Below are 19,920 nucleotides of genomic sequence, written 5' to 3' on the forward strand. Positions count from 1 at the left end.
GCAATGTTACAGGAATGAAAATTAGGTCTAAATTAGGACATGTCACTGTACTTAAAAGCAGGAGGAAAAAAAAAAAGGAAACACATTCCATTTTCTGCTTTACACACCATTCTCTGCTATAACATCGCACCACAGGGGAAAATAAAAACACCATTTTGTGGTTTGCTCTAAGTTGCCCTGCATATAGTTATACCTGATGTATCTCTAAGGTCTGCTCATATTTTGACACTTTGCTTCAAGGCTCTTTTTAAATATCACATCAGTATTCTCTTGTGAGCAAGTATTGCCAGAGTCTTAAAGTGACAATTCCTACTGGGTTGATAGAGGTCCAAGTCCTTGTGGATATAATTCATATGAATTATGCTTGTCCAAAGAAATCCATCTGTGAAGCTGCATGTTTAGGCAGGGAAGTACTTGTGGTTGAAAACTATCAGATCCAGCCTGCCAAAACCACACAGGAAGGAAGGATCCACGTAGTCCTGAATGAAGCTCTTGAGGATAACAAGCAGATATTTCAAAAGCTATCAAACCTGGCGAGTTTTCATTTGTACTTCTCATGGACCAGTTCTTCAAACTACTCCATGCACATTTCCAGTCTGCAGCTGCTGCTGCTTCACCACTGCTCCCATTGTAAGAATTTAGGAAAAGCATAAATCCACGAGTCTAGTGCACAGCTGGAGCAGGTTACTTGGAAGCTGTAAAGATACTCAGATACTCAGTCCTTGCTCTTCAAAACAGCTCGTTTGAGCAGTTGCTTTTGTACCACTGATGTGAGTTTGAGTGTGTTCAAAAATACACACAGGTTCAAAACCTGAGGGCAAAAGTCCGGACTGGGATCTGAGTGGATTTTATAGGAATATGTCAGACTCAATTAGAGGAACTTGAGGTGAATCCCAAAAGTTCTGAAGCTTCAATCTTAAGGTGTGAACATGAGTTTAAAAAATAAGTTACAAACCAAGTATTACCTTTAGGAATGAAAAAAAAAAGCCATTATAGCTCAACAAAACACAGGGTTTTGCCCGTTCTACATTGTGTGTATGATCCTACATATTTTCACATATATATGGATACACACAACATGGATATGCACACACTCAACATTCCCCTCATTGTAGTTCTTAATGCCTTCACATTTCTTCACTCCCTGCCATGAAATGCTTCCCTCAGATCATTCTGATTCAAATAAAACAACTTTGAGTTCCGCAATTCATTATGTCTTAATAAAGACAAACACAACAGTGTGTGTTTCAGGCTGGTCTGTTAATTAGGTGGCTTGTCCTTGAGACAGAGATTGCACAAAAGGCTTTTTTTTTTTAATGCATTGTACCAACACTGAGGATGTTGTCAGGCTTAGATAATACTTTGAATGGGCTTGCAGCTTACAATGATTAAAGTTATGATAATAGCAAGGACACTCAGACATATACAAGTTCCCTAATAGCTCAGGGAGGTTTATCCTCTTTCAAATCATAGTGTTGTTTACAACATCCCAGCTTAATTGAATTTAAGGACTCATCAGAGAAAGAAAATCTGATCTCTATCTTCTGTTAATACCACAATATATTAAATGCAGAAAGCAAACAAAATATTTATCTGTTATTAACACTTGACAGAGAAACCTCTCGGACTTTAGAAACAGCATCACAATTATTGCTCTCAAGTATAATGTCAAAATGATGAAAAACTTTAAAAAGCAAGCATTTCTTTTCAAGATCTTGTCATTCAAATGCTGCATTACACCTAAAACAGTAAGAAAAAAATGCTAGGATAGGACTAATATACCTGTGGATGCCATAATGGAATTTTGTATTTAAATTGTAGCACTCGTATACTGGATATCATTGTTTTCTTACCAAGTGCTTCACATAGAGGAATCTGATCAATTATTATTTAAACAACTAACTCTTAGCTATTAGGTTCAATTCAACTCTAGCTTGAATTGTGTTATAAAGAAAAGAAAACAAATCCATTTTGCAGCAGTCAGCTGCCAGTTGTTTTATGTTAGACTTCTAGCAAGAACTTCACTGGTGACACAAAGGATTGTCACATCCTCCTTTTGGGCTGCACAGGTGTCACACATAGAAATCACCACCTCGGGGAAGTTTGGGAAGGTCTCACTGCTTCCCTCCTCAGACTAGCTCAGAGTAAAACCACAAACACTGGGAAAGAGTGACAAATGTGGCACTTTGAGGCATCAGAGGAGCATCCAGTGCCTGCACTAATATTTCACAAAGAGCTGTTGACTGCTCTGAAGCAGGTGGATGAACACATTGTTCCAGTGAAGGGGAAAACTGTAATAATTTGTTCTTTCATGCAGAAGGAGTGAAGCATTCCTAGTAGACCACTTCCACTCCTTTCTTTGATCACAGCAAACTGCAGACAGCACACGGAGAGAATGGGAACATAATTCCTTCAGCAAGTTGAGTGCACGACAGAAACACAGATCCAGCAATTGTCACAGGTTCCAGCAGGTTGTTTGACATTGCTTCTCTGAGAATACCAACAATTTCATGTCTTAATTCCCCAAGTGCCTCTGCCTAGCAGGATGACAAAGGATGAACTTGAAATGAAGGACAGCCTGATGACTTCTGTGAGTCTGTGTGAGATGGGGTTTATCCAGCAATGGCAAAGAGCAGCTGAGAGTAACCCATTATCCATCTGCCAGGACTCACTGGATCCTCATATAAAATATGTTTTTCAGTGCCTGGTTATTGTGATTTAGAGGGTAGAGGGGAGGAGGTACAATAAATGCAAGAGGAATAAAAACTTATCGCGAGATAAATCTTTTCTGCTTTTTTTTCCTCAGATTTCTAAGCACACAATTTGCTTTAAATGCTCATGAGCAAGTTAATTTAAGTTGCCAAGCAAAGAAAATGACAGAGTACTTCTGGAAGAAAAAAAAAAAAGAAACCTTGGGGAAAGAGGATAATATTCTTAAAAACCCATTGATTCTAACCTTATTTTTTCTTTAAGTAAAGCATTGATGCTGATGATGTATTTCAGATTATGGAACAAGAACAAAATGACAACAATCAAGCTTCCCCTTCGGGTGAAGTCATTCTGTTAACCACAATTCCCCAAGTGCACTGAAAATACATCCTCATTGGCACAAGAAAGCTGCAACACAGCTTTAAGATGAGGACTAAATTCTGGCAGCACTGCCACAAATAGAGGGATGGATTGCTCATTAAGATACAAATTAATTACTATAATTAAAGTAATTAGTTCAAATAAACAGATTGAGTACAAAACTCTTTCCAAGATCCCCCACAAGCCACACTGCTCTGGGTTCTCAGTGCCAGGGTCAGAGTGTACTGATGGGTAATTTGGGAATCCTGGGCTGTGGCTGCAAGAAAAAACTTATTTGATAAAGACTTCCTAAAAGACTTTTCACAAGCTCCTTCTTTGATTTGTACTTGAGTTTCCTCTGCTCTTAAGTGATATTATCATCTAACTTCCTTGTGAAATTAGGAAAATTACATCAGAGATACATTAGCATAGAGGAAGTGAGGTCTCCTCATTATGTCACATTAATCATGGCCCTCAGTGATGCAATTCTGCCTTGAAAGACACATCCAGGTGTTTGTAACTGTAATAAGCAGCTGTAAAACACAATGGAGAGGAGTCACTTGCAACATAGGCCATCTGTCTGTCCCCATATTTGCATCACCCTCCAATGCATGGCTGCATGCAATGCCCATGCAACAAGAAGGTGCCCCAGTTAATCCAAATCCCAGGAGACAACAAGTGTCCAACATCTCCTAAAGCTCAGCTCACCTGCTCAGAGCTATGATTTCAGTTATAACATAACAAAAGCTCATGGATTAACTTCCCACTCTTCTAAATGCTGGCACCTTTTGACTAAAAATTTAGTCTTCGTAGTTTTTTATGTATCAGTCTCTGCCACTCTGCAGCCAACATATTAAAATCTCTGCCTGGTCTCCAGCAGTCCATAAAAACCTTACAGTAAATCCTGCAGCTGGAGTCGTACTGCTGGTACCTTGCTGGGTGCACTAGACAGCAAAAAGAAATAAATGGCTGATGTAAGAAAGAGCATTAACTTAGTTCCACAGAGCACTTGGAGAGTTGTTTTATTTTCTGTTTTCTTTTAGTTCATAAAACAATTGAAAACTTTGGAAGTTCTGTGAAAAGCAGAGTTATTTTTCCCTGCCAGAAAAATAAATTCTAGGGCAAAGATATACTCAGAAACTCTGGAAACCCTGGAGACCTGACTGCAGGACAGTCTGTCAGGCAGCAACTGACCCCTTTAAAGAAAACTGAATTACTGCTTTATGTTATAATATCTTTTTCTTTTTATAGTACACCAGAGATTTCTCACTGTTATGTCTCCAAGTCCCTACCAGAGGCATGCTCATTAGATCTTAGGAATCCCTGGACAGGAAAAGCTCAGAGAGGACACAGTCCTGGGTTCCCAGATTGATGCTGCAATTCTGAGATCTTGACACAGGGCAATTCACAGACAGACAGACAGATTAAGATTCTTCGTTTCCAATATATTTTTCTATATCACAAGCATAATGCAGCATTGAGCATGTCAGGGACTACTCTTGGTGGCAAAAATAAAGTTAATGCTTTCCAAAGTGCAGTTACCCACAAGACCAGCCTGACATTTCAGCAGTCAAGAGCAGTTATTATTAGCTGTGTCTAATAATATTGCAAGTTCCCACCCATGGAATCTGTGTGCAATCCTCCATTGAATTGGCAGCCTTTGGCAGTATCACTGCCACATGATTTGAACCAGGCAAATCTCAAAAAAAAAAAAAATAAAAAAAAAACCACCACAGCACTGTGTAGCCAGCTTGAAAATACCCTCACTGCTCTAGGGAGATGAGTGATCCCTTTGGAATTGGTTTTTGGAACAGCAAACTAATGAATCACTAACAGCTCTAAAGTAGACAGAATGTATTGCAACACAGCATGGAGTGCTGCAGAGCCGAAGGAAATCTGTTTACAGTGCTTCAGCAGACACTTGAAATCAAGATGCTCAACAAGGATGAGGTTGTTAAGAGAGAATTGAGGCTACAAGTGCTGAAGCTCCACGTGAAGTTATCCCCACCAGGGCCAGCAGCCACTCCTTGGTGCCAGGGGTGGGCTCTGACCCAAGAACAGCAAAGGCAAGGCACAGCTCGAGGGAGGGCATCCACATGGAAACAGGGCAAGGGATGGAGCAAGAAACAGCCCTGCCCTCCTGGGCCTGTTGGTGCTGGCCCTTCAGTGCTAACAGAGACCAGAAATCACTTCTGTCACTCACACACACTCAGTGCCAACCTCCCCCCAGCCACAGCTGCCTGGAAACCTTGTCACTATGATTTATGTGATATTTGCTAATGGAACTGTGTTGACACCAAACTTTGCATTCAAGCCAAAGGTCAGCCTGATGCATATGGTTGGTGGGATGGGAAAAGGCACTGCCTTACAGTTCAGAGTCTTAGTGAAGCAGCACAGTCTGGAAAAAAAAGCTAAAACATAGAAACAATATCAAAGTCCACACAGAGTTTGCTGGGCTAGGGGAAAACCAAAGCTCAAAACACACTCCAAACTAAGGACACGCAAAGCCACAGCTTTGAGTAAACTCCCTGCCCTGCTTTTTGCCAGCCAAAACTGGGCTGTTACACAAATATGATGCTTTGGCCAAGAGGCCAGAAGTGTAGTCCCAAAAGTATGCAGAAAGGAGAACAACTTTGAAGGGAACAGTTAGAGCTTTGTCTGGAAAGTACAGAAATTTCAATTCCAATTGACTAGTCCTGCTTATCCAATGACTAGTTACATATTTTACAGCAGAGAATTACTGAATAAGACAGAATACCAGTTTATCCGTTCCTTTTTTACCTCTTTTTAAGTCCACAAATTCTACAGCCCTCCCAGTCCAGCAGCCTTGTTTCAGCCTGAAGCCTTGCCAGTAGCACTGAACAAAACCAGAGTGAGCCTTCATTACAGGTGCTAAGGAAGATGATCAGATAGTTTTATCCATTCACACAAAAATATGGAAATAGGGCAATTTAAAAGAAAAATTGATTATTACTTAAGCGGATTCCTCAAGATTTGTTGTTAGTGAAATTCATGTAAACACAGCCACAGGAGGTGACTGCACAATGGAACAAGGAATAAGAAAGTGGGATAAAGGAAAAATGTTTCTCTCTGCTGCACAAGACTTGACCAGCATATGATAGGCAGCAGGGTAGTATGAATAAATCAAAGATGGACTATCATTTATAGCTAAGAAGCTTCAGACCGAAAAAACCCATCCAAATTCCACTGCAGTTACTGGAAAGTAGTTTTAGAAACATCAAGAATAGCTGTAACAATGCCAGATCAGAGCCCTACCCAGCTGCTGCATAGTGTTCCCTCCCTTCCCCAAAGAGGTTCAAGATGAGAGTTTAACCTGTTCACCTCATCTTAAACCTCCCCCTAACCCAGAACCTGGCACACAATTCTGCACAGCCTGTACATCTCTGGGAGAGATGGACTGCATGTACCTCCTCTGCTTGTAAAGGAGAGGAATGTGCTCACAAATCAACCACAGTTTTATGAGGAAAAGAAAGGAGGATCTTCAGTTCCCATCACATTTGGAGCTTTATTCAGAACTGCACATCCTCCCCAGGAGCCGTGGGGAGTGGCAGTGCCACAGGGCTGATGTGCCTCAATCACATTTCTATTTCCATCCCCTGCCCTTCCAGGAGGGATCCAGTGGGACTGAGCTCTGCAGCTCTGACTGAGCAGGGTCCTGACTCCACAGAGCTCCCACAGAGTTACTCCCTTGTTAAAGCAGCTCACAGCAGTGATAAGAGGTGGCTGCATCCAATCCAGGGCTGCATCTGGCTGAGGATTTTGGCAGGAACTTCCCACAGGTGCCTGAGCCTTAGTTCTGTGTCAGTGCTACTGATTTAAAGTGACAATTCCAGGGAAACTTTACACTTGGAATACAGACACCTGCCCACCAGGCGAGTCAGTCAAGGCCACAGTGCCAATTATACAAGCATGGCATACCAAACAGTGAAGATTTTTGGATGCAGCAGACACCAAGCCAATCCCTGACCTGGGGAAACCAAAGCTGACCTGTACCTCTACAGCAACACCAGGCTAAATCACACACAGTGGAAGAGGAAGAACAACAGTGGAGCTCAGACCTGGAGACCTCTGTGCTAGCCAGGCTCCCAAGGCAGAAATCAGAATGCTGGTCAGCTTGCAGTCATTACATGTGTACAAGGAAAAACTGCAAAGTAACTATTTTTCTATTTTTGTTTTCTATTCAATGTTTTGAAAGGTCAAATGTATTTGCACTCTGCTGTGTTGCCTTTATCAGTGCTTAAACTCGAGCACTGCCAGATGAATCACGAGTCGTACAAAGGCCCCAGAAGTACAATGTCAGAAGCAAATCCATTGTACATGAATTGTCAGTTGTCAGGGGAGGATTGTTTCTGTTTGAAGCACGGAAGGACCTGCAGAAAACCAACAGCTAGTTTGCAAATGTGCCTGAAGCCTGGTTCTCTTCCTTTTAATCTCTTGCTCTTTAGCTAGCCTCCAAGAGTTGTCAGAAAAATAAGAGAAAAGGGATAAATCTGTGAAATTATATATTAACAAAAGTGATAGGAGAGGGGAAGTCACATTATATCTGACAAAACTTTGGAGTGTTTCTCTTTCCTAACAGTTGCCCTTTTTCAGCAAGACATCACCCAATTACCTTGCTTCATATTTCTTGCTAGAAAACCATAACAGAGTTGTACTTCTCCTCTGAGGTTCTCTGACCCTTTCCATTTTCTTTAAGACATTCTCACTTCCATCACTAGGCAGTTAAAATCCTGCTGGTGTCACACAGGGGACAGGAGGTGAGTCACCTTTGTGATACACACAAACCAGCTCCATACAGTTAAAGAAATGACATTCAAACAGGTCCAAAAGAAATTGCAAAGTGCTGTCCTGCAATGAAGGCTGCTTGGGCCTCACAATTTATACCCAGTTCTCTTCTCTCCACTCCCATTCCTTCCCCTTCCAATTAGTCAATTAGAGGAAGGGATGTTCTAGTTTATTTCATCTGTGTGATAACAAATTTCCCAAAGAATCAGTAGAATGGATTTAATGAATACAACAACATCAAAGCAGTAGGGATAAATGTTGTCCATCAAGACATAGAACAAATGATAATAAAGCCCCACCAAAATATAAAATGCAAAAGAGAGGAGAGTTCTGTGGCAGCTAATGAATTCTGGAAATGGATAAAGAGTTTTACAAAGGATTAAATTTCCTGCCTCTCATAAACCAGCACGCTGATATACACAAATGTGCATAAAACAGTATCACCATTTCCTGGTGCCAACAACTTCAGATCTAGATATGAGCAAGAGCTCTGCATAGGGGTGTCAGCCTAAGCTCTCAGGGAAGATTTGTAAATGAAGATGTGGAAATCAGGCAAGAGCAGGCTGTGCTCCATTCCTGTATACATCTGTTGACTGTATCACAAATATAAAAGGCTGCTTTCCAAATCCTAGCAGCTGCAAAAAGTGACAGAACATTGAATACCATTTCGTTCTTCTTCTTCCCTTGGTTTTGCTTTCCCTTCCATTTTTATGCTTTAAGGTTTGCTCTTTTCTCTTGTACTCCTCACTCAACCAGTGAAAAGGAGAAGAAATTCAGCAGCTATCTCAGCATGTTTATTAACAAATTACTACTCCAGCACTTCTGACTCCAGGAAATCACCAAGCTAACACCATTATTGGGGACGATAAATTAAATTTCCTTTTCCATATGTGCAGAAAGAACTAGACCGTTTCAAGGGACAGAGGGAGAAAGGAATAGGATGATATGAACATAGAACATACCAGGAAAAGCACAAGGTGTGCCCCAGATGCACAAGGACTAACATTACAACATTTACAGTTCTCTATCACATTAACCAAAGGTTAGAACTTAACACTGCACTAACTCTGGGGAATCTTCAGATTATCCAGTGAAAATATGGTCCATGTGAAATGTTAAAGGAAAGCAACTCTTTAAGTTCTCTTCATCCTCTTCTCTTCTATCACCAAAAGAAAAACCTCTACAGGCACCAAGAACAGGGATGGAATTTCCAGCAGAGCCTGTTGAACCCCATCTAAGTTAAAAAACAGTAGTAAAATTATTCACAGTTGTAAAAATTACTCCCCCTTTCCCCCAACATTAGGAGTTCTGGAGGAAAGTTTGAGTATAAAAACTAAAAGAACTCAGACTATCTGAATTATTTTAAACAGATGGAGGAGAAAAGAGTAAAAAGTAATTTGAACAAGGAAATTACAGGAATGCTGATGCTTCCAGTCAGCCTGGAGGTAAGGCAGAGAGAACCATTCATGCTGTGCATGATGGCTTTTTATTCCTACATATCCCAGCTAGACTCCACAAACACACAGCATGCAGAAATCAGAAGTCAAGAACAAGTTGGAGAAACAATTCTGTTCAGGTTCAACAAGAGTTATTGCAGACAGGCAAGTCAGTTTGTTTTACACAAACTCCTTCACCCGCCCCATAATCCATGTTTAGCTCCCATGCACAGCAAGAAATAGGTTCTGTGCTTGTGTGCCTTTGACTCCTGAAGGAGGAAAAAGCTTTGAAAATTCTATTATTGGGAAGTGAGTGCAAGACTGAATCCGCATTTCAGAGAGACAAACACACAGGAGGAAGCAGCTGTTCCACAAAATCAGACTTTGGCTTCCAACAAAGTCCACACAAATCCCCAGAGCCTCATGTTTTGGGCGTGGACCAAATGGTGCATCCATGTGTCCTAGTCCCTCCAGGACTTTAAACATTTGGGTGCATCTCCTTAATGGTGACACTTTAGGTCAGCAATATCCTATTTCCAGAAACTAAACCTGGGGTGGGTAACAGCCATGACCAGCAGCTCACCTCCTGCCAGAGCAGCCCAAGCTCTTGGCAGCACTGCCTCCTCCCAGCTGAGGAAAGGAAGGAAGACAGGAACCTCTGTCAGTGAGCAGATGGTGGGAGAATTATTCTGCCACAGACTGTGTCTCCTGTTGCAGGGGAAAGATGCAGAACCTCTGCCTTACCCAAGTAGAGTTGGTTGTGCATTATCTGTCCCCATTTTCTACCCCAAACTGCCGTGGTCTGAAATACCCTGAGTGTAAATAGAACTGCCAGCCTCATCCTCCTCCTTTGCTCCATCTGATCATTGTGCCAGCAGCCACCACAAACACCAGCTATGAGCAAGCACTCCCCATTTCCTTATGCCTAAAGAACTCATGATTATATTTTAACTTAGTTTCCTCTCTGTGCAAGTAACTACTGTATAGAGATAGGCAGTTCCTTGGCAAATCCTAATTAATTCCATTCTTGAAAGTTGAGCTGCATCATTAAAATACTATGAAAACACCGCCTCCTGATTGGCCTAAAGACTGAGTTTATTCTGGGCTCCCTCCAATCAGAATTAATCTTTCTGGAGTACAATGAAGTGTCACCACTGAATCAACACCAGCAGCCCAAGTGACAGCAGCCAACATCATTACTCACCTAAGATAACAGACCTCGAGTCATTGAAACAGGCAGATGTTGGAGGCTGTCTCCCATTTCAGAATGATGTCCCTGTCGTAACTGAGCAGTTATTTTAGGGAAGCAAGGATAAATTCATTACCATTGGGAGGGTGCTCAGATATCAGAGCAATAGAAGCTGTGTAAGCATCCCAGTACGCGCACAGCACCGTGCACATGGCACTGACACCAACCATCCTTCACCCAGATAACAAAAGGAGGGGCAATGCAATCAATCCACATCCAATGGAGGCTTGCTCCTCTGTTGGTGTGAGCAGCAGGGCTTTGCTACTGCAAACACACAGAACTGAAGTTGAGAGATGAGAAAGACCAGAAGTAATTTCCACAAGAGACAAAATTTCACGATTTATCCCCAGCATCCTTATCTTACTTCCTGGTAACACATGGTATGTGAACTTATCAGCTGCTCTTCTTCCAGATTACAATAATCAATACCCTCACCACACAAAGTATCACATTTCTGCATTGATAACTAAACTGCAGAGATCAACAATTAGGGAAAACTATTGGTGACATTTAACACTCGAGATTGCATTCTTGTTTATTATCTTTAAATGAGACATTCTAGTTTAAAAACATTAGAAGAAAACAATGATTTCAAAACCAGATATCAGAGGCTTATCCATTTCCAAAAAGCAGGGAATTTGGGTGCAAGAAGGTGTGTTTCCCATTACTCCAGGCTTTCCTGACCATCCCTACAGCTTTGTTCCACCAAACAATGACTCTTGCAAAGATATTGCCACAATTCACACAGAATTAGGTCCAGAAGCAGAAGTGCAAGACAGAGAATGGATTGAGAGCATTCAAGGCCAGGCTGGACAGGGCTTGGAGCAACCTGGTCTAGTGGAAGGTGTCTCTGCTCATGGCAGAAGGGCTGGAATGAGATAATCTTTATAAGGTCCCTTCCAACTCAAACCATTTTATGATCCATTATTAAGGAAAGATGATCAAATATGCCCCTGACTGGTTTGGTGTTCAGGTCAGAGCTGTGTATCAGGGAATTGACAAGAATATCAATATCCATAAATCAAGATTTATGGAGTTCAGAGTCCAGTTAGTTCAATCTGGTCATGAATGATGGAAACAAACATTTTAGAAAACAATAAATTCACTTTGCCTGGCACAAAATACAACCTTCAGGTAGCAAGTGAAAGCAGATGCCCAGAAATCAAAATGGATTTTTATGTATTGTTCTATTTTAATATCACTCTCATTTATCTTTATCCATAGGTATTTCATTTTGCCTTTCACCTGGATAATATCCAGGACTTGCAAGACCAGTTACCTTGGCAGAAGGTCAAGCTGAACACCTTTTAATCTGGTTGGTTATTTAACTGTACAGATCAACTCAAACCCACAGCTGAGATATCCATTCTTGCTGCAGAGCACAGTTGGAGTTGCTCAGCTTCCTCTGACAGAGCTCTGAAACAATGGGTTTAATGGGGAAGGAAATACCCATCCAATTCTAATGCCTAATTCCATCTCCCTTCACTCAGGGAGCAAAGTACCAGATGCTCTGGATTTCCTGCTTTGTCAACTCCAGAGCAGTGCTGTGTTCAGTTCTCACATTTTGTTATAGCTGTTTGTTGTCTGATAAAATGTGGTTCCTCAGGGACAGCACTAGGCTGTCTCAGAGAAGTGTATAAATACACCTTATTTGGCTGCAGAGGAACTCAAAGAAAGAAAGTTTGTCTATGGGAAAATGCAAGATCCTGGGACACCATTTCTGGGGTTTTCTCTGCTCCCAAGCAGTTACCAACTGCTGAAAATGAAACTAGACACAAGAACACTATAACAGGCTAAGGAAGGGGAAGCTTTACATGACACTCCCCTGTCTCTATTCTTATACACTGTCTCTACAAGCTTTGGGTCATAGTCCTATTTCAGGCAGCTGAGATCTCTCCCTTTATGCAGTGACCTCATGGACCACTACCATCATTTGTTTTACACTCATGGGTTCAAAATCCCCTGCATTTGACTCCAGAACTCTTTACTGACAACTTGCACAGAAGTCCAACTCCAAATTATGCCAAGAAGATGAAAAGAAAGAGATTGAGTGTCTATAAAGTAGATGAAGCAAGTATCAGCATGATACTTGTGTTTTGATAAAGTGCTTTGTAACGTTTGGGGTTTTTTGCTCCATAGCAGTTTGAAGAAAACTCAGTGTGCTGACACTTTTATGGATTGATTTGAATATAAGCAGTTATCCATGCTATTCCTACGTGTGCCACAGCTGTGCCTCTGCCCATGTGGCAGCCAGCCATGGACACAGAGAATCAGGACTCCCTCAGCCAAGTTTGTCACCCTAGCCTTGGAGCAGGGAAGGAGATTTCACATCCAACCCAGGGAAAAGGAGAGGGGAACAAACAGAAGCCTTCAGGACACAAAGAGTAACAGCTGAGGTAACCTGAGCTTACAGGTACACACATTGGCAAGTGAGCATCTCCTATCCTAAATCCCAACTGTATGGATAAATATTTCTTTGTGTAGAGCCACATTAACAGTGCTGTGACATCTTAATGACCTGGAACCTGAGGTCTGCAGCATTTTGAGTCCTTGCTACACACAAGTTCCACAAGGTCCATCTGCCATGATTGCTCAAAATCCTAAAACATCTGCAAACTTTTACTAACCCACTTGCTGTCTATGCTGTTAACACAGTCTTCATACACTCAAGAATTATTTGCTCTTCGTTACATACCAGGCTGCAAAGTCCTTGGGAATTAAATATTAACTTTTAGAAATATATACATTGCCATTACTAATAAGGAATTAAGCATTAGTTGTTCAGAGTGAGAATGAAATAATTTAGACTGAAATAGATAGCTGTCATTAGGGGGTTGCTAGGGGTTTTATATTTATTTTAATGATAGTTTTGGGAGTAGAACCTTTATCAAATGGAGCCTAAGGAATCCTAAGTAATAAAATCTTATTAATTTCAGGGAGCTGTGTATGGGTGTTCAATTTTGAGACATTTCAAAAGCTTGAAGGTGGGTGCTCAGTTCCCTAAGAACAAGGGCCATAAAGATACCAAATTAGACATCCATACATGGACATTCATAGATATCAGAAGTTATTTAAACACCTTAATCAGCTTTTCCAAGTGGTTAGAGATACTGAAAACTGCTGTGTGCTGAAAAGATTCATCCCACTCTTAATACCTCATATTTATTTTAGTCTGCTCATACAACTGTTTTAACCACCTCCATGGAACCAAATCTTAAAATCCTTCTTTTTTCCTCTAGCCAAGAAAATTAATGGTGCAAAACAGTAGAATATTGGATAAGATAGGAGCAGAATGAGTTCCCTTCATTTGAAACAGTAAGGCTTTCAAAGAATTTGATTCTTCCATTTGACAGAGAACACAGTCCACATCACACACAAAAAAAAAAAAAAAAAAAAAAAAAAAAAAAAAGTTAAGAAGCAGTAGTGGGCAAATTTCCAAGACCTCTGAAGATTGAAACAGTGGCTAATAAAGCAAGCCTTATTTTTCTCTCCTCTTTGGCATTTAATATCCTCCTGATTTGTGTACACTAACATTGTGTTAGCTGCAGGACATGTGAAGTGACAGAAAAACACAGCTCCCATCTGGGCTGGTCCCATCCATCTGGTGATTAGGGCAGGGCACAGTGCAGCCATATGGCCGTGATCAAGAACCCACTAATATCATCCAGAGTTAACTGGGAAATGCAATAGCCCACTTAGACTCCTAAGGATGATAAATGCCTCTCATTCTGTTTCTCCTCCCCAGTGGACATTGTAGATTTGTCTTTTTGCCTGCACAGATGAACCTCTAGTTAGGATCACAGAATGTGTGGAATTGGAAGGGACTCACAAGGATCATTGTGTCCAACTCCTGGCCCTGCACAGGACCATCCTCCAGAGTCACCCCACATGCCCCAGAGCATTGTACAAACTCTTCTTGAGCTCTCTCAGGCTCAGTGGTGCAACCACTGCCCTGGGGAGCCTATTTCACCCTCTGGGTGAAAAGCTTTTCCTAGTATAAATCTAAACCTCCCATGACACAACTTCGGGCCATTCCTGGGGTCCTGTCACTGGTCACACAGAGCAGAGATCTGGGTCTGCTCCTCCTCTTCCTCAGGAGACTGCAGTGAGGTCTCCCCTCAGTCTCCTCCAGGTTGAACAAGCCAAGTGTTCAAGTCTTCCCCTCAAGGCCCTCCACCATCTTCATTGCCCTGCTTTGGACACTCCCTAACAGTTTAATATCTTTGTAATATTGTGGTGACCAAAAGTGCCCTCAGCACTGGAGGTGAGGCCACCCCAATAAAGGGCAGAGCAGGACAATCCTCTCCCTTTCCCATCCAGCAAAGCTGAGCCTGATGCCCCCAGAACACATGGGCTGGAATACCAATGATACACATCAAAACACTGACTTTTGCATCTGTAATTCTCCATGAAACAATAAAAAAAAAATCGCCTGCTAACCTGACTTTTGTACTCAAAGTCCTAAATGAAGCTCCCATCCTCCAGAAAGGTTTATGCTGCCTTAGAAACTCTGAAACCTGAGGCCAAAATCCTGACACGCAGCAGGCTGGTGCAACCCAGCAGCTGAAGATTAGAGATGCAACTCCAGCAGTGATGCAGGAAGAGTGGAACACTGAGAGCTCTGTTATCTGCCTTGCTTTTACATATTAATAGACTGGGAAGAGCCTGCTTATCTCGAAGCAAACAGGAAGAAAAGGAAGGCAGAACTTCACCACTCCTTGAAGGGGCACCACTGTTGCCCTCTACCATGGCTCTCATAGTCCCTGTTGCACTGATCTATTGACACAGCTTTTAGGAATATTAATTTCTTAGACACCAAGTCACTAAAGGCCAAGTCAATAACTCCCATTGGATCACAGCACAAATATTACATGTGTAAGAAAACCTTTTTGAGGTTTTGATCCTCAGAAACAGAAAGCAGGTTCCAACAATCCTTCAATCCAAGCTACATCTTAGATTGAAGGATTGAGTCTCAGGGGTTACACAAAGTGGGGTTTAATTGCCATAACTGCAGAAGCATTTTCATGTTTTCACTTGTCTACTGTAACAAACCCTCTTTGCTTAGCAATAAAGACTGTGGTCAGGTCCTGTGTAAGGATATTTTTAGAGCTGTAGCCAAAAGCCATCCTAATTCACTAGCACCAACCTTCCCTCCAAGGTAATATCTGAGAAATAGGACAGACAACTGCTGGAATGGCTCTGTGTTTTGGGAGACACCATCCTGTAAATGAGATATGCAACTGGAAGATGGTTTTTGACTGCACAGACAAACCTGGTGGCCTGAAACTGTGGGGAGCAAGTGTCAGCCTGCTCACAAAATGCTCATCAGTAGAAATAATTATACAGAGTCATTGACAACTGAGTTTCTCTAACATTTTTTAAGCATTTTTACAACTCTGATATAGCACAAGAACCATAGGACTTCTCCAGAACTCTCAAATTACAAGACCTACAGCAACATGATAGAACAGGGAGCTGCTCAGTCAGAATTTGAGCATAATCTGCAATCTTGTATCAACACACTTGTGTGAGCAAGACTTGTCTTTTTTCCTGAAGCTGTTAAATTTCTTTTGCTTTCAATACCTGGGAGCTGCCTTTCAAGCTGTGCATGGAGCCCTCTTCTGGAGAAATTTGAACAAATAAAAGCTTAAGAATGCAGCAGTGTGGGCTCTGCATTAGAGGAAAGAGTTTGAGGACTAGTTTTCTCTATTCAGTGTAATGACAAGCTTGTAAAATCTACACATTTTTCCAATTTACTTCGTTGCAACCCAGTGAAACATGACAGTTATTGTTAAAATTATCAAAAATACAGTTTATTTTCCTCACTTTGAAAGCCTTACTTACAAAATTTGAGTCATCTTTCTGCATGAAACACATACCATAGAAAAGGAAGCCTGTGAGCAACTTTTGTCTTAAAGCAAATATTTCATATATAGGTTTTAGAAAATATCCTTTGGGGAAAATGTAAAACATGCAGATTTTTAAATCTATTATTGTACCCTGCATAGTGAACTGCATAAGCTACCAGAGTACATTCAGTTTTTATTGTCAGCTTCAGATCAATAAAGCTGTATATTATAGTTATGCTTTGGAGTTTTAAATGTAAGTCTGAATTAAAGGATTACTTGAAACATCTATCTCATTTATTCCAGCTAATGCTCAGTTTTCTTCTTGGTGAAAACACAACAGTTGGTAGTAGTGCAGACTAAATCTTTGCAAACGGAAAAATTAATTTATTTCCCACCTGTTTACCACAGTTTTTGCATACATACTTAATGGGCTGCTTTGATATGAAAAAGTGATTGTGATTCTTCATCTCTTTAATGCCTCAAAAGACAAATTTTTTTCTACTTTAAAAATGCAGTTGAATTAGAGGCAGAACAAGAAAACACAAAACTCAAGTTACTAATTTTAGAAATGGTCTGTTAATTAAAAATAAACCTCCTACAGTTCATTGACATGAAAGAATTTCTTCAAACTTTTTTCTCTACAGTGTAAACTTTGCTATCATTACTTTGAAACTAAGTTATCACTATCTTCTGGTTCCATGGGAAGATTACTAGATTGCTCCTTCTTAGAAAGAATTCTATCGAACCTGGTCCTTTCTGGCTCCACTAGGATTGCATTATATGAGACATTCTTGCTACTCCTAAGGGAGGAAAAAAAAGAAAACTCGCAGAAAAAGAACCCCAAATGTGTTACAACCACTACACAAGCAGATGGCTGCATTTGTTTAATATGTTGTTTCTCACATTCTTCTGTTTACTTTTCCTGTCACATGAAAGCTGTGCATGTGGGGTGTCAGAGAGGAAAGCCAAACAGCCTTTCAGTAAATCCCATTTCTTTCCCCAGCATGGCACCCACTCCAATTCATACTTTAACCTGCCAATACTCAACAACCTAGACCTGAAATCAGAATTACCTACACTTCCATATGACAGTCTGCTTCATTCCCCAATTCATTAACTCTTAGACATGATCTAGGAAGTAGATTTGGAGATGCATTAACTCACTTGGTGGAGAGAGACATGTCAAGATAGAGCTGTACATGCTGATAAAGAGGGTTAGGCACCACAAGCTCAGCCCTGCAGCACAGCAGAACTCAGTCCAGCCTGGGAAGAAACTCTGAAGTATCACTGAAAGTTATCAATAAAGTGCACAGGTGCCTTCAGAATCAGGTGCCTGCACTTTGTCAGATTTTAGGTGGTCATTAATGTTAAAAAAAATGCCAGCTCTGTTTAATAGGCCCTAGAAGTCAGTCCTCTTGTATCTCATACATATTGCTTTCCTACAAATGATCACTAAAGAAAATCCAAACTCAAGCTGATTAATTCAGCGGTGTGCTGGAGAAGCCGTACCAAAAAAAAAAAAAAAAAAAAAAAAAAAAAAAAAAAAGACTGAAAACAGAGACAAAGCCAAGCAAAGCAGATGGGAGATCTCAAAGCCAAGATGAGAGAGCACCAGTTCAGCACATCCACAGGTTGCCTTTCCACTGCCTGTGCCCTCTCCCCCAGCCCCAGTGCTCCCTGAGCACTGCCAGCCCAGGCTGGATCCCAGCCCAGCTGGGACAGCTTCTCGTCCCCAGGAGCCCTCTGGGCTTCCCCAGCCCACGGGACAGTGCTCAGCCCTCCTGAGCCATGTCCTGAGCCAGTCCCAGGACCCTGCCAGGCAGCCCCAGTGACCCTGCTGGGGACTCTCCATGTGCCACCAGCACACGCTGCTGGGCACCAACCCCATGGCCCCAGGCAGCCGCTCTCTCATTTGTTCCACTGCCCGGAGCGGGATTGTCATCCCGATCCCACCCAAATGCCTTTGTGTTTGCTCACTCCCCATCCCCAGCCACAGAGGCTCCTGCTGTCCCGCTGCTCCGGCCACCCACGTCCCTGCACTGACTCCTGGGCAGGTGAAACCAGGACCTGAACGCCCTAACCTTGCTCCACAGCATGTGGATCACCCTGCTGCCTCCTCCCAATGGTGATCCCTCTCGGTTTTTCTCCAGTTCGGGATCAGCAAAGCGAATTTCTGCTGGAGATTGCAGTCACACCAACACAGGGGTTCCAGCTCAGCTCAGCGTCCCGAGCACTTGTTTGACGCTAAACCCCCTCCAGCCCTCTAAGGGTTAACAAAACCACTCGGTCTCAAGTCAAAAAAAAAGAATTAACTTTCCTCCCTGCTCGGTGCGGAGGATCCCAGCCCGCTGTCACTAAAGGCAAGTTTTTACAGAGCTCCTAAGACAAAAGGAGGGAGAATGCCCTTAGGCTGGCCGGCAGCACAAAGGGGTTCCAAACCTGCTCTGAGCTGCCCAAAACGAGCCCTGGAACAGCAGCCAGAGGAAAAGAGTGACCGGGAGGCGCTGGGAAGGGAAAAGCCAGCGAGTCCCTGTGCTTTGACAGGCAGCAGCAGCGGGGCTCCAGCGGCTCAGTGTTTTTAAGGCTGCCTGTTTTTGCCTCTGCTTTCTGGCAGAGGGGGATCTATTACATTTAATAAGAGAAAGGCTACATAGCAAGTCACTAACGGAGTATTGCACATCTATCGGGAGAGTACCGGGGAAAGGGAGCCTTTTGCAAGGTCTGGTTTTATTTTTCCTCCATATTCCCCCCCCTCCAATTCCTTTATTTTTTAACAAAAAAAGCAATAAATAACGTGAGCTGCCTGTACCAGCCTATAAACCTACTACTACCCGGCACAAGGCACAGAGGGAAGAGGCAAATCAAAGTTGCAGCATTTGATATGACAGAAAATATTGCCGCTGCAGCTGCAGCCGAGACACTTGAAAGATTCCCCCCACCACCCTTCCTGAAGGGAAACAAAAAAATGCTGTATATCACCCGGCAAATTGGTTGTAATTGTAAATCAGGGGACTATGAGATCCTGCATTCCTAGCAACTGGCTTAGAGCAGAGATCCTGCATCTTTAAACAGTAATTCGAGCAATGTATAATTACTCAGAAATCAGAGCTGAATTACAAATACTTTCAAATCCAAACGCACAAAAGCAGAAAGATGAAAGGAAGCAAGGAAAAAAACACACATTTCTTACCTGGGACAGCAGAAAAGACAGAGTAAGTTGAGTTTTGTGCTGCATTTTGCCAGACTAGAAGGTACCAGAGGCTTTTTCATTCATGCACTCGGCTGCACTGAGCATATTTTCACTGTGAAACAGCCTTTGAGAAGAGACTCTGCCTTGAGAGCCAGCCAACTTCCCAAATAGATCAGCAGCATCATCACTAAAGCATTGGATAGAGTCTGATGACCAGAACCAATGGCTTTACAAGGATGATTTCTTCACAAAGCATCCCCATTTTGCATCACACATATTGGGCAAGCACCTCTACAAACACAGCACCTTTAGGAAGCATTT

At 42.1% G+C, this 19,920-nt stretch overlaps 1 protein-coding gene across 2 annotated transcripts in view; it reads right to left on the reverse strand.

Moving 5' to 3' along the window:
- CDH13 (cadherin 13) overlaps positions 1 to 19,711 on the reverse strand; it is a gene marked incomplete at its 3' end in the record, with an annotated part of 461,247 nt that extends 441,536 nt beyond the window's left edge. For both annotated transcript variants that reach the window (XM_083870235.1, XM_083870234.1), the window contains exon 1: positions 19,600 to 19,711. In XM_083870235.1, the coding sequence (XP_083726361.1) occupies positions 19,600 to 19,644 (45 nt within the window). In that variant the 5' untranslated portion in view covers positions 19,645 to 19,711. The remainder of the gene's footprint in view (positions 1 to 19,599) is intronic.
- Between the last annotated feature and the right edge of the window lie 209 nt (positions 19,712 to 19,920).

The sequence above is a fragment of the Zosterops lateralis genome (genome assembly GCF_965231275.1).
Source record: "Zosterops lateralis genome assembly, chromosome: 12".
Taxonomy (NCBI): Eukaryota; Metazoa; Chordata; class Aves; order Passeriformes; family Zosteropidae; genus Zosterops; species Zosterops lateralis.